The following is a 16,012-nucleotide window of genomic DNA, read 5'->3' on the forward strand; positions in this document are numbered from 1 at the left end:
AAGCCTGAGTCCTGTTGCCCAACTCTTAGCCATGAGGGTGGCAGATGCTGGCATGCAGTGACCTCTCGGCATCTCAGCAGTGTGCGGAGACGTCACACAAAGCAGCAGCCTCCATGGGCAGAGCCAGTTCTTTGTGGACAGACGGCTAAACAAGAAAACAGGCTGAATGAATGGCCAGCAGCACCCCTAAAACAGAAAAGCCCACAGTGGGGGGTCACGCCAACTACTGTGCCAGGAGGCACCTGGGTAAACAGCGGCAGGAGAATGTTGGCAGAGAGGTAAATTGTTCAGACCTTGTGTGGTCAGAGGCAGAGATGGTGGAATCAGGGACAGAGTGGGGATGGGATGAGGGAGAAACACGAGGGAGCCCAGAGCTCCCAGCATCCTTCCGGCCGCGGGTAGATGTGAAGGTTTTTTCTACTTCTGAGCACAAAGAGTCAGTGATTCAGGAGAGGGCAGAAGGGGCAGAGGATGTCCTCTGCCAGCCACCCTGAGTGCCTGCGCTGCTGGCAGTACAGCACAGATGGAGAAGGAAGGATGGACCTGTGCAAAATGGGGAAGGTACAGGGGACAAGGCCACAGACAGTGTGCACAGGATGGGGCAGAAGGCACTGTTGTTTAAAAAAAAAAAAAAAGTGCATGTACAACAGCAGCCAGCCAGCACACACAGCCAGTGCAGGATAAATACTTGTTGCATGTAATTCCAGCACGTTGGGAGACCAAGGCAGAAAGATCACTTGAGGTCAGGAGTTTGAGACTGGCAGGGCCAACATGGTGAAACCCCATCTCTACTAAAAATACAAAAATTAGCCAGGCATGATGGCGCACGCCTGTAGTCTCTCAACTCCTCGGGAGGCTGAGGCAGGAGAATCATTTGAACCCGGGAGGCGGAGGTTGCAGTGAGCCAAGATCGTGCCACTGCACTCCAGCCTGGGTGACAGAAAAAAAAAAATAAATGCTTGTTGCATGGATGAACTCCGTTCTTCCTAAACAGAGCCCCAGATGTATTATTAGTTTCATGGCACCCAAGTATGTCAGTCAGAGAAGTCCCTGCACAGCAGTGGCCCTAAAGGAAAAACGTTATCAACATGAGTACACATCTTACACATGGCTAGAACTGGATTCATGGTGTACATGCGGTTTGCATCCTAGCATTTTTCCTTTTAACATTATATTGTGAGGCCAGGCGCGGTGGCTCAAGCCTGTAATCCCAGCACTTTGGGAGGCCGAGACGGGCGGATCACGAGGTCAGGAGATAGAGACCATCCTGGCTAACACGGTGAAACCCCATCTCTACTAAAAATACAAAAAACTAGCCGGGCGAGGTGGCGGCGCCTGTAGTCCCAGCTACTTGGGAGGCTGAGGCAGGAGAATGGCGTAAACCCGGGAGGCGGAGCTTGCAGTGAGCTGAGATCCGGCCACTGCACCCCAGCCTGAGCGACAGAACGAGACTTCGTCTCAAAAAACAAACAACAAACAAAAAACATTATATTGTGAACATTTTCCATGTCCATAAAAGCCTGAACTGTGACAAAAGGCTAGTTGCTTTCATATACAAAGAGCTCTTACAAACCAATAAGAAAGCAATGGGCAAATAAGAAAATGGACAAAGGACAAGAAGAAGTATTCATTATTTAAAAAAAAAAAAGGAAAACGGTCGCTAAACATGAAAAATCTGGTCACTAATGAACCAGTGACCACTTTTATTGCCTTTGAGAAGTTTGAAATGTTTACTAAGAGTTTTCTGGGGAGCTGGGGTGAACTCAGGAATCGATGCAATTACACACTTTCGCTGGGAACAGTGATTAGTACAACCTCATTGGAAGCCTAATGGTTACATCTACCAAAATTTTACTTGCATGTAAACTTTGAACCAGCAATTCCACTTTTAAAGTGTTAGCTTTTGTATATACTTACATACTTCTCATAAATTCTTTTTTTTTTTTTTTTTTTTTTTTGAGACAGAGTCTCGCTCTGCCGCCCAGGCTGGAGTGCAGTGGCCGGATCTCAGCTCACTGCAAGCTCCGCCTCCCGGGTTCACGCCATTCTCCTGCCTCAGCCTCCCGAGTAGCTGGGACCACAGGCGCCGCCACCTCGCCCGGCTAGTTTTTTGTATTTTTAGTAGAGACGGGGTTTCACCGTGTTAGCCAGGATGGTCTCGATCTCCTGACCTCGTGATCCGCCCGTCTCGGCCTCCCAAAGTGCTGGGATTACAGGCTTGAGCCACCGCGCCCGGCCCATAAATTCTTAAGTACTCACATGTACCATGCTATTTGTATTTTAAAAAACTGAAACAACCTCAGTGGGTTGTTTCCTTCAATAGGGAACTAGCTAAATAGACTAATTCAAAATAATCAAGGCCAGGTGCAGTGGCTCACGTATAATTCCAGCACTGTGGGAGGCCAAGGCAGGTGGATCACCTGAGGTCAGGAGTTCAAGACCAGCCTGGTCAACATGGTGAAACCCCCGTCTCTACTAAAGACATAAAAATTAGCCAGGCGTGGTGGCACCTGCCTGTAATCCCAGCTACTCAGAAGGCTGAGGCAGGAGAATCGCTTGAATCCAGGAGGCGGAGGTTGCATTGAGCAGAGATCCTGCCATGACACTCCAGCCTGGGTGACAGAGTGAGACTCTGCTTCAAAAATAATTAATTAAAAACAAAATAAAAGTAAAAATAAATTATCTAGACATGGTGACCTGTGCCTATATAGTCCCAGTTACTCAGGAAGCTGGGGCAGGAGGATCATTTGAGCCCAGGATTTCAAGGTTACAGAGAGACATGATTGCACCCCTGCACACCAGCCTGGGCAACAGAGCAAGACCCTGTGTCTAAATAAAGAATTAATATTTATTAATAAATAAGTTATGGTGCAACCACACCATACTATGAAGTATAAAAAGAAGACACAAGCACTGATACAGAAAGTTTTTCAGGCAACATTACTAAGTGGTAAAAAAGCAAAATATCAAATGGAATGTATATGTTCTCATGTATTCAACATAAGACACACATGTATGTATGCAAGTATACACATATGTGTGTGGGCATATACACATATTATGTCCATATATACACCTAAACAGTTCCAGGACATAGAAACACAAAACTGGCCGGGCGCGGTGGCTCAAGCCTGTAATCCCAGCACTTTGGGAGGCCAAGACGGGCGGATCACGAGGTCAGGAGATCGAGACCATCCTGGCTAACACGGTGAAACCCCGTCTCTACTAAAAAAAATACAAAAAACTAGCCGGGCGAGGTGGCGGGCGCCTGTAGTCCCAGCTACTCGGGAGGCTGAGGCAGGAGAATGGCGTAAACCGGGAGGCGGAGCTTGCAGTGAGCTGAGATCCGGCCACTGCACTCCAGCCTGGGCGGCAGAGCGAGACTCCGTCTCAAAAAAAAAAAAAAAAAAAAAAGAAACACAAAACCATTGTTAGCCTCTAGCGAGAGGAAAAGAATCTTACTTCTTACACCTTCCAAGCAGTTTGAATTTTCTTCTACCATGATCATGCATTACTCATATACTTTAAAATAGCAATAGCAATCGTAATAATTAGTAAATTCATAATAATTGGTAAGTTAGTAAATAGTAAAACCAGAGAAAGAAGCAATGTCAAGGCACCAGAGGTTAATTCCTGATCTAGAAATAAATCAGTTTTTGCCAGGCGCAATGGCTTATGCCTGTAATCCCAGCACTTTGGGAGGTCAAGGCAGGCGGATCACTTGAACTCAGGAATTTGAGACCAGCCTGGCCAACATGGTGAAATCCCATCTCTACTAAAAATACAAAAAATTGGCTGAGCATGGTGGCAGATGCCTGTAACCCCAGCTACTTGGGAGGCTGAGGCAGAAGAATCGTTTGAACCCAGGAGGCAGAGGTTGCAGTGAACCGAGATCGCGCCACTGCACTCCAGCCTGGGCGACAGAGGGGGATTCTGTTTCAAAAAACAAAGAAAGAAAGAAAGAAAGAAAAGACACAAATGCGTTCTGCTCTTGGACCAGGATGGAGAGAGGGAGAAGCAGTCAGTGGAGGCAGGAGACTGTGCTGTTCCAAGATCCAGACCCATTCCCAGGGGAATGGGAAGCAATTCTCCCCAACATGCCCCAGAGCCCCCATGGAGCAAAAGGACCTGCAGCAGCCTCCTAGGGCTGACTGGCCTGGGCTGCACCACCTACCGTCCATACTGACCGCCTCCAGAGCAGGGCCCAGGGCGCTACCGGGCCCGTGGGCCTCCAGGGAGCCAGGGTCCCTCGGTCCAGCCTGGTTGCGGGCATCCTCCTCACGGACTGGGGCAGGCGTCCAGCGGGGAATGTGCGAGGTACCCTGGGAGATGAGCTCATTCAGGTAATGTTCAATCACCTCCTTCCCCTGGAAGCCAGAGAGACCCAAGACACATGAGCACAGGGCAGGATGGAGGCGGGTCACCGGGTCACCGCAGGGAGTCACCCCCAGCTGGCTCAGGTCCCAGCCCTGACACGTGGCTATTGAGCAGCTGGATGTGTCCAGTTGGGATGGAAAAATGCTGCGAGTGTCCAACGCCCACCTGATTTCCAAGGCTTGGTACCAAACAAAGAATGCAAAATAGCTCAGTAATAAGTTTTTCGGGTTGGGGGTTGTTTTTGTTTATTTTTTTTGAGACAGTGTCTTGCTGTGTTGCCCAGGCTGGAGTGCAGTGGTACCATCTCAGCATACTGCAGCCTCAGCCTCCCAGGATCAAGAGATTCTCCTGCTTCAGCTTCCTGAGCAGCTGGGACTATAGGCACTCACCACCACATCCAGCTAATTTATTTTATTTTATTTTTTTAGAGATGGGGTCCACTATATTTCCTAGACTGCTCTGAAATTCCTGGGCTCAATTGATCCTCCCACCTCGGAGTAAAACGTTTTATATCGGTTACACATTGGATAAATTTTTTTATTAAAGTTAATTTCATCTGTTTTATCACAAGAACAGTCTTTACTCAGGGATGGATTGAGGTATTTAAAGCAAGCAATGATCATTTTATCTAAAAAAAAAAAAAAAAAGCACCACAGAGTTATCTGGTGTTCAGAAAATTCACCACATAATCCTGGATGTGTCATGGTGCCAGAGCAAGGATTAGGGTGCCCCTGTTACAGACCAGTTACTTTCCATCCATCATCTTGTGGTGATTTGGTCATTACTAGAGTACCCATTTAACAGATAAGCCTGAGGCCCAGGAAGAATAAGGGTCTTGCCAGGTGTCATGCGGCTGGTGATGGCAGAGCAGGTGTGTGCACCTTCCTCCAGTAACTAACGCAACCCACCCCTTACCCTCTTGACGTTGGCGGTGTACTGCTTCATGGCGATCTTCTCCAAGGCATTTTCAAAGCCAAAGAAGGACCGGATGTCCAGTGAGGCAGACTGCTCGAAGCAAGTCCAGTCTTCATTCTCAGGGTGGACCTGAAAGCCAGGCAGGGGCCATGCCAGGGATTCAGTGTTGGAGGCACCCTGACCTCCCCTAGGGCTCTCCTGATGACCTGGGCCCAGGCAGAGCCTGCAGTGGACAGCAGATCAAGCCTGGCAACCCTGGAGGGGGTAGCAGGACAAAGGGGCCCCCACCCAGAGAAGGATGCAAAGTTCAAACTGTCAGGGAACAAAAAGCCTTCTCATGGGAAGCCGGGAGAATGTGGGTCTCAAATCTGCAGCCCTGCCCTTTCAATATTATATACATACATAGAAAATTAGTTAGAAATACATATGTTTAGGTCGGGCGTGGTGGCTCACACCTGTAATCCCAGCACTTTGGGAGCTCAAGGTGGGTGAATCATTTGAGGTCAGGAGTTTGAGACCAGCCTGGCCAAGATGGTGAAACTCCGTCTCTATTAAAAATCCAAAAATAAGGTGGACATGGTGGTGGGTGCCTGTAATCCCAGCTACTCGGGAGGCCGAAGCAGGAGAATCGCTTGAACCTGGGAGGTGGAGGTTGCAGTGAGCTGAGATCATGCCACTGCACTCCAATCTGGGTAATAGAGCAAGACTCCCTCTCCAAAAAATAATAATAATGATAAAATAAAATAAATACATTTGTTCAGTGTATCATTTATATAATCCATAAATATATAAATTATATATCAATATACATAAAATTTAGATTTTAAAAATAGTTATATATTATGTTATCTATATAAAGATATATTACACATCCTTATATATCAATAAATATTTATAGATCTGTATGTTTGCAAAAAGAAAACTTCATTGGCAGAGCTCCTTTATGGACCCAGACCTAGTCCTCCTCAAACGTCTGTGGGCAGAAACATTACCAGGGAGTCTGTTAAAATATGCAGATTCCTGGGCCTGCCCCTAGACACTTCCAGGTTGGGGCCCAGGAATCTGCATTTCACAAGCAGCCTGGGTGCTGCTGACTCAGCTATTGATAGAACTCATTCTGAGAAACACCACACACGCTAAGAGGGGTTTCAACAACTGTTGCTCGCCCCTCCCCAGTGGATCTAAACACCCTGAGCCCAAGCTCCTGGAGGGCCCAAGTGGAGCTGGAGGCATAGAAAGAAAAGGCAATGTGGCCGGGCACGGTGGCTCATGTCTGTAATCCCAGCACTTTGGGAGGCCAAGGTGGGTGGATCACTTGAAGCCAGGAGTGTGAGAATAGCCTGACTAACACGGAGAAACCCTGTCTCTGCTAAAAACATAAAAATTTGCCGGATGTGGTGACGCATACCTGTAATCTCACCTACATGGGAATCTGAGGCACGAGAATCCTTTTAACAAGGAGGCGGAGGTTGCAGTGAACCAAGATTGTGCCAATGCACTCCAGCCTGGGTCACAGAGCGAGACTCTTTCTCAAAAAAAAAAAAAAAGAAAGAAAGAAAAAGAAAAAACCACGTACAGTGGTCTATCATTGCTATCCTGGGGTTATCGTGGAAACGACCCAACAAGGCAGGATCTGCCAATGTCCCCATTTTACAGATACAGACGGTGTAGCCCACTGTCACTCAGCAAGAAAGTGGCAGAGCTGGGTCCCATCAGTGAATGCCTGCAGGTGCCTCATTCCAGCCTCTAAAATCATCAAGATCTAGCCCCCATGGCCTCACCTTGGCAGACCTCACTCATGCTGTTCCCATCCCCAAAATGCTGTTCCCAGCCCTCCGTAGGCAGCTTCTCTCATCCTTTAGCACTCAGCTTCAGTGCCCGCCCCCACCTCCTCTGACTCCCACACATCTCCCTGCTGGATCTAGCCTCAGCTGTGACAAATGCATACACACTGATTCCGTTTTGTTCCACTGGAGTGGACCCTCCATGAGGGCAGTGGTCAGGCAGCCTGGTCCACTGCTGCATGTTCAGCACTTGGCAGGGTGCCTGGCACACAGTAGGTGCTCGACCAATATATATTAGAGAATAATAATAATTATTATTAATTATGTTTAAAGGTAACATTTACATAGAACTTAATATGTGCCAGGCACTGGTCTAAAGGGTTTGTATATTTTCGTTCATTTAATCCTACATCAACCTATGTAGTAGGAATGATTATTAAGCCCATTTCACACTTAAGGAAACTTAGGCATAGTTTCATGAAAGGAGGAAGGAAAGGAGGGAGGGGATAGAGTTGTCAGATTTAGCAGATAAAACGCAGGATGTCCAGTCACGTTTGAATTTCAGATAAACAACAAATAACATTTGAGTATAAGTATATCCCAAGCGATATTTGAGCCATACTAAAATAATTTATGGGTTGTTCATCCGAACTGCAAAGGCAACCAAGCATCCTGCATCTTACCTGACAATGCGGCAGGAGGGATGGCTGGGCCGAGGCTCAAGGAATGTGAGGACACAGCTCTGGGCACAGGTGGGTGCAGGGGGCAGGTGGGTCCCAGGGGCAAATGAGTGTTGGACGCAGGTGGGTTCTGGGCGTGGGCACTGAGGGCGGCCTGGGCTCACCGTGTAGCTGCAGTGCTCGTTCACCACCACGCGGTTGGCAAAGGTCTCATTGTGCGCTTCGATGAGGAGGGTCCTCTCCTTCCAGTTCAAGACGTTTGTCTGCACAAAGACCACGTGCTCAACACCTGCGATCTGCAAAGGAAGGGGCGGGGAGGCGGAGGTGGGTGGGGGGCATGAAGCACACAGGAATGGAGAGAGAGTCCGGCGGGCCGGCCCCAGTCACCCCCTGCCCTGAGGCCCAGGTCCCTTGCTCCACCGCCCACCCAGCTCGGACCCAGTACCCCAATCCCCGACTTCCACCCTGCCGCCCACCCATCTCCACCACCCAGCTCCGGCCCTGGGCCCGCGAACCCCGCCCAGTTCCCCCTACTCCCCAGCCCAGCCTTCCAGCCCTCGCCCCTCCTGGGCCCTGGTCCCCCGACCAGGGCTCCGCCACCCTCATCCTGGAACCTCCATCCGAACATCAACTCACACACCCTCACTCCACCTCCTGGCCCTCGCCGCCCTGGTCCCCAGCTCCTGCGCCCAGCCTTCCCGTACCCCCGCGACAGGTCCCCTCCTCCGCCCCACAGCCCCAGGACCGCCCACCTTCCGCAGCAGCCGCGGGGCGTCCACGCGCAGCCGGCAGCTCCGCTCCACCACGTGCACAGCCCCGTCCGGGCTGCGGGACTCGCGCAGGACCTCGCTGCCCAGGAAGACTGGGATCTGCGGGCAGGTGGGGAAGCGCTTCTCGTAGGCCTGGGGGCAGAGCGGCAGTGAGCGCTGGGGGGCAATGAGCGGCAGTGAACGCCTGCGGTGGGGGGCAGAGGGACTCCCCCACCCAGTGCGACCTCCTTATCTGCTGTGTCACTTATCAGACGTGAAAGGCGGCCCTGGCCGCTGGAAGGGGCAGGGATTTTCCAGTCGTTACCAACACTCGTTCCACCAGCTAGCACCTGTTAGAGCCCGACACAGCAGAGCCTGGACAATGATTTGGCAAATAAGTTTTTGCCTCTGCATTTGAGTTTTTGCCCTCAGAAGGAAGCACAGGGACTCCGGGGACATTTTAAAATAAGGTATTTCTCAGGAAAAGCATTTGAGAAAAGTCCAGCACCCCTTCATGATAAAAAAAAAAAAAAATCAATAAACTAGGAATAGAAGGGCACTTCCTCCACCTGGTAAAGCCATCTGCTAAAAGCCACAGTTAACATCCCTGGTGAAAGACTGAGTGCTTAGGAACAAGGTAGGAATGTGCATTCTTCGTGTCTGTTCGACCTTGTGCTGGAGGTTCTAGATAAGTAAAAGAAATAAAAGCCATCCAGTTGGAAAGGAAGAAGTAAAACCATCTGTATTTGCAGATGATATGATTATTTATAAAGAAAATCCTAAAGCATCCACACAGCACACACGAAAAGATTGGAACTAATCAATGAGTTCAGCAAGGTTTCAGGATATAAAACCAATGTAGAAAATTCAGTTGTATTTCTATGTACTAACAATGAGTATTTCTATGTACTAACTGAGAATAACATGAAAAAATTATATTTACAACCACATCAAAAAGAATAAAACACTTAGGAATATATGTAACAAAAAGAAATGTAAAATGTATACTCTGAACACTACAAAACATTGCTGAAAAAAATTAAAGACCTAAATAAATGGAAAGGCATCCCATATTCATGAAACAGAAGACTTAATATTGTTAAGATGGCAATATTCCCCAACTGGTCTACAAATTCAACACAATATCCACATCCCTGCTGACTTCTTTACAGAAATTGACAAGCTTATCCTAAAATTCATATGGAAATGCAACAGACCGAAGATAACCAAAAGCAATCTTGAAAAAGAGCAAAGGCCAGGCGCGGTGGCTCAAGCCTGTAATCCCAGCACTTTGGGAGGCGGAGACGGGCGGATCACGAGGTCAGGAGATCGAGACCATCCTGGCTAACACGGTAAAACCCCATCTCTATTTAAAAAATACAAAAAACTAGCCGGGCGTGGCGGTGGGCACCTGTAGTCCCAGCTACTCGGGAGGCTGAGGCAGGAGAATGACGTAAACCCAGGAGGCGGAGCTTGCAGTGAGCTGAGATCCAGCCACTGCACTCCAGCCTGGGCGACAGAGCGAGACTCCGTCTCAAAAAAAAAAAAAGAAAAGAAAAGAAAAAATAAAAGACACCATTAAAAAAAAAAAAAAAAGAGCAAAATTAGAGAAATCATATTTCCTGATTTACTTTAAAAGACATGGTAGCAGGCCAAGTGTGGTGGCTCACGTGTGTAATCCCAGCACTTTGGGAGGCCAAGGCAGGTGGATCACCTAAGGTCAGGAGTTCGAGACCAGCCTGGCCAACATAGTGAAACCCCATCTCTACTAAAAATACAAAAAGTAGCTGGGCGTGGTGGCAGGCGCCTGTAATTCCAGCTACTTGGGAAGCTGAGGCAGGAGAATTGCTTGAACCCAGGAAGCAGAGGTTTCAGTGAGCCGAGATCACACCATTGCACTCCAGTCTGGACGACAAGAGTGAAACTCTTTCTCAAAAAAAAAAGACATAACAGCACATGTTGGTGAGGATGTGGAGAAACTGAAACCCCCAAACCCTGTCATGTGAATGTGATATGGTACAACCCCTTTGGAAAATGACTTGGCAGTTCTTCAAACAGTTAAACATAGAATTACTTATGATCCAGCAATTCCAATCCTAGGTATACACCCAGGATAAATGAAAACATAAGTCCACACACAAAAATTATATACAAATATTTATAGCAGCATCAAGCTATTCAACAATAAAAGAAAAAATAATACATTTGTATAGACTGTGCACATATCTATCTACACACAATGTAAATATAGAGCGTTTCTATATAATTTTATAAATATAGATAGTACGTATATAAATATATATATCATATCTATATATAGATATCATGTCAGGATACGGTAATCAAAACAGTGTGATACTGGCATAAGGGTAGACATACAGCTCAATGGAAAAGAATTTAGCATCCAGAAATAAGCCCTTACATTTATCATCAACTGATTTTTTACAAAGGTGTCAAGACAACCTGATGAGGAAAGAATAATCTCTTCAGCAAATGGTGCCGGGACAATCGGATATACACATGCAACAGGGTGAAGATGGAGCCGGGCGTGGTGGCTCACGCCTGTCATCCCAGAATCTTGCAGGGTCGAGGCGGGTGGATCGCCGGAGGTCAAGAGTTAGAGACCAGCCTGGTCAATATGGTGAAACCCCGTCTCTACTAAAAATACAAAAAAATTAGCTGGGCGTAGTAGCATTCACCTGTAATCCCAGCTACTCGGGAGGCTGAAGCAAGAGAATTGCTTGAACCCGGGAGGTGGAGGTTGCAGTGAGCCAAGATTGTGCCAATGCACTCCAGCCTGGGTGACAGGGCAAAACTCCATCTCAAAAAAATATACAAGTAAAATAATAATAATAGGCCGGGCGTGGTGGCTCAAGCCTGTAATCCCAGCACTTTGGGAGGCCGAGACGTGCGGATCACGAGGTCAGGAGATCGAGACCATCCTGGCTAACACAGTGAAACCCCGTCTCTAATAAAAAAATACAAAAAACTAGCCAGGCGAGGTGGCAGGCTCCTGTAGTCCCAGCTACTCGGGAGGCAGAGACAGGAGAATGGCGTAAACCCGGGAGGCGGAGCTTGCAGTGAGCTGAGATCCGGCCACTGCACTCCAGCCTGGGCGACAGAGCGAGACTCCGTCTCAAAAAAAAAAAATAATAATAATAATAATAATTTTTTAAAGGATTTTTTAAAAACTACGAAACTCTTAGAAGAAAACATAGGAATAAATCTTTATGAACTCAGATTAAGCAATGGTTTCTTTTATTTTTATTTATTTATTTATTTTTTGAGACGGAGTCTCACTCTGTCGCCCAGGCTGGAGTGCGGTGGCCCATCTCAGCTCACTGCAAGCTCCGCCTCCCAGGTTCACGCCATTCTCCTGCCTCAGCCTCCCGAGTAGCTGGGACTACAGGCGCCCACCACCTCGCCCGGCTAGTTTTTTGTATTTTTTAGTAGAGACAGGGTTTCACCGTGTTAGCCAGGATGGTCTCGATCTCCTGACCTCGTGATCCACCCGTCTCGGCCTCCCAAAGTGCTGGGATTACAGGCTTGAGCCACTGCGCCCGGCCAGCAATGGTTTCTTACTTATGGCACCAAAAGCACGAACAATAAAAGAAAAAATAAACTGGATATCATCAAATTTTAAAATTTTTGTGTTTCAAAGGATACATGCAAGAAAGTGAAATGGTAGCCCTGAGAACAGGAGAAAATTTTTGCAAATTATACACACATACATATGTGTGCTTGTGTGTGTAGAAGATGGGGGACTTGCATCTAGAATATATAAACAAGTGTTAGAATTCAACAATAAAGAGATGACTCCATTTTAAAATGGCAGAAGATCTGAACAGACTTTTCCCCAAGGAAAATATACCAACACAAAAAAGCAAATGAAACTGTGTTCAACATCATTAGTCACTAAGGAAATGCAAATCAAAACCACAATGAAATACCACTTCACATCCACTAGGATGACTATAATAACTTTTAAAAGACATAATAATAGTGCTGGTGAGGATGTGGAGAACTGAAGCCTCTAAACCCTCCCATGTGTATGTAATATGGTACAACCCCTTTGGAAAATAGTTTGGCAGTTCTTCAAACAATTAAACACAGAGTTACCATATGATCCAGCAATTCCACTCATAGGTATGTACCCAAGAGAAATGAAAACACAAGTCCACACACAAAAGAAATACAAATATGTATAGCAACATTATTCATAATATGCAAAGTGGAAATAACCCAAATGTCCATCAATGAATGAGTGAATAAATCAATGGTGGTCTAGCCATAAAATGGAATATTATACAGCCTTAAAAAGGAATAAGGTACTGATTCATGCTACAACATGGGTGAACTTGGAAAACATTATGCTGAGTGCAAGTAGGCAATCACAAAAGACCATATATTGCATGAATCCATTTATATGAAATGTCCAGAATGGGCAAATAGACACAGAAAATAGATTAATGGCTGCCAGGGGCCAGGAGTGGTGAGGAAAGAGATGGTGGGGGTGTTGAGGGTTGACGGTTTAGGCAGACAGAGCTTCTTTTTGAGGTAATGAGAGTATTCTAAAGCTGATTGTGGTGAAGTTTGCACAATACTATGAATCTACTGAAAGCCACTGAATTGTGTGCTGCAAATGGATGAGTTGTATGACATGTGAATCGTATCTTAACAAAACTGTTTATTTAAAAAAGGTGTCTTTGTCTCTCCACGTATATGTGTTTATATATACACATACACACATATGAATCCACATGTATACATATACTATTTATTTATTTATTGAGATGGAGTTTCGCTTTTGTCGCCCAGGCTGGAGTGCAATGGCGTGATCTCGGCTCACTGCAACCTCTGCCTCCCAGGTTCAAGTGATTATCCTGCCTCAGCCTCCCAAGTAGCTGGGATTACAGGCACATGCCATCAAACCCTAGTAGAGATGGGGTTTCACCATGTTGGTCAGGCTGGTCTGGAACTCCTGACTTCAGGTGATCCACCCACCTCGGCCTCCCAAATCTCTGGGATTACAGGTATGAGCCACCGCGCCTGGCCACATGAATACATATATTATTTAAATGTATATATAAAGATATGTGAATGTGTTAATATAAATATACACAATTATTTAGTGTGCATATCTTTCTACACACAATGTAAATACAGAGTGTTTATACAATACATTATAATTTTATAAATATAGATAGTATATATAGATCATATCTATACATATCTATAAATATATAATGTATATATAAATGTACACATGTAAATATATTATTTTATATATGGGTACATAATATACGCCATATATAAATATATGGGTATGCCAGGCACGGTGGCTCACGCCTGTAATCCCAACACTTTGGGAGGCCAAGGCAGGCAGATCATTTGAGGTCAGGAGTTTGAGACCAGCCTGGCTAACATGATGAAACCCTGTCTCCATTAAAAAATAGCAAAAAAAAAAAAAGTTAACTGGGCATGATGGCACATGCTTCTAATCACAGCTACTCAGGAGGCTGAGGCAGGAGAATCTTTTGAATTCAGGAGGTGGAGGTTACAGTAAGTAGAGATAGAGCCACTGAACTCCAGCCTGGGCAACAGAGCCAGGCTCCATCTCAAAATAAAAATAAATAAATAAATATATGGATGGTTTAAATAAGGAGCTTATTTTTATATATGAATATATCTACTATGTGATTTTTTAATGTATATGTTAACGTAAATATTCAGCAATGTCCTTCCTATGAGCTGTTAGACGGTCTCACCCTGACTGACAGCACAGACTCAAGCCCTGCCTGGGTGCAAATCCCAGCTCTACCACTTACAAGCTGTGTGACTCTGGGTGGGTTACTTAACCTCTCAGTGCCCTGTTGCACAGAGACGTCCTGAGAACTGAGCAAACTGCTGTGGGTGCTGGAGAAGGGATGGCCGGGATTATTTCCTCCACAGCCTCTCCGAGTGTCTCAGACAGGATTTGGTCACCAGCACAGGAGGTTAAGCTGGATTCCATGCCACTGTGCCCTCCAAAGGGAAGGGCCCCTCACTGTCCTGAGAGCCACTTCAGGTCATCCCCAGCCTCTGTGCTGGGGCTGCTTGCTTCTGTGTGGGCGGAGGTCCTGCCAGGCGGAGGTGCAGAGCTGGGTGAAAGTACCTGGGAGGGGCCCCTGTGCTCAGGGAGGGCAACAGTCTGTGCCCAGTTCTAGAAGGGCCAGGGTCAGGGTGGTGGGGGCATATCCCGGCATCTGTGGCTGACCTTATTCCTTATTCCAGCGGGGTCTGCTCCTAGCGCCTGTCACAGCCCACGTGCCCCGGAATTGGGATCAACGCAGGCTCCAAAAATAGTGCCGGCATCTGAGGACAGACATCTCCTCCCCCTTCCCTCCTGGCTCCCAGGAAGAGAAGCAGGGGGAGGGGGGCCGAGGAAGAAACGGATACATGCCCAGGAGCCCTTGGTGTCACCCCAGGCCGGGCTAGGCCAGCCAGCCTGTCCTCCACCAGGGGCCAGGAGGACAGAGCTGCCTCCTGCCGTATCTCCAAGTCAGTTGCTGGGACAAACACATCAGCGTTGGAATCGGGAGGCCTCATTCGCCCAGAGAATGCACGATGGGGATCCTGGGGTCTGGGCTCAGTGAGCTGGCGAGGGAGGCCCCCTGAGAACTGTGTCTGCCCTATAGATCTCAGCCACGCTGGACCCACTTTCAAAGGAAATCATCTCCCCACAGAGGACAGAGCGCAGACTAAAGCCAATGGAGGCTGGAGGGGTTCAGGCCGCCTGATTGGAAGCCCAGCTCCACTTCCTTCCAACCAGGCAAGCCCCTTCCTTTCTCTGGGCCTGTTTCATCGTTTGGAAAATGCGTATATGTGTCATGTACTTGCCCAGAGAGGCTCACTCATTTACCCAAAGTCACACAGCATGGGATGGTGAATCTGGATTTGAATCCCATTTGGGGCCAGCCCCCACTCCCTCCAGGAAACGTTTGCTCAGCAGCGGGGCTTGTTCTCATGGGCAGCTCAGAAACAGAGCCAGGCACTGTCCCCCGGGGCCAAGCAGTCGCATCTCCCTTTTCCACCCTCTGTCCTTCATAATCCTGCCAGGCAGCGGCCACACCACCCCTGAGCTTCTCCCCTTCCTTCTACTGCAGTCTCCCTCCTGTTCCCCAAACGAAATGGTTTCGGGGGAGGATATACTCAGAACAGGCCTTGAAGAGGCCAGGCGAGGTGGTCACCTCTGTAATCCCAGCACTTTGGGAGGCCGAGGTGGATGGACCATTTGAGATCAGGAGTTCAAGACCAGCCTGGTCAACATGGTGAAACTCCACCTCTTCTAAAAATACAAAAAAAAAAAAAAAATTAGCCAGGCGTGCTGGTGCATGCCTGTAATCCCAGCTACTAGGGAGGCTGAAGTGGGAGGATTGCTTGAACCCTGGAGGCGGAGATTGCAGTAAGGAGAGATCGCACCACTGCACTCCAACGTGGGCGGCAGAGCGAGACTCCATCTCAAAAA

General features: G+C 47.5%; 1 protein-coding gene across 1 annotated transcript in view; it reads right to left on the reverse strand.

Annotated features, from left to right (window-relative positions):
* The window catches only part of SEC14L5 (SEC14 like lipid binding 5), a 64,236-nt gene that overhangs the window by 24,849 nt on the left and 23,375 nt on the right, over positions 1 to 16,012 (reverse strand). Inside the window, exons 3-6 of the mRNA XM_033235823.1 lie at positions 8,509 to 8,658; positions 7,921 to 8,052; positions 5,293 to 5,421; positions 4,175 to 4,367 (exon numbers count right to left, since the gene is read on the reverse strand). Coding sequence (XP_033091714.1) covers positions 4,175 to 4,367; positions 5,293 to 5,421; positions 7,921 to 8,052; positions 8,509 to 8,658 — 604 coding nt within the window. The remainder of the gene's footprint in view (positions 1 to 4,174; positions 4,368 to 5,292; positions 5,422 to 7,920; positions 8,053 to 8,508; positions 8,659 to 16,012) is intronic.

Source organism: Trachypithecus francoisi, unplaced genomic scaffold (assembly GCF_009764315.1).
Source record: "Trachypithecus francoisi isolate TF-2019V2 unplaced genomic scaffold, Tfra_2.0 Lachesis_group15, whole genome shotgun sequence".
Taxonomy (NCBI): Eukaryota; Metazoa; Chordata; class Mammalia; order Primates; family Cercopithecidae; genus Trachypithecus; species Trachypithecus francoisi.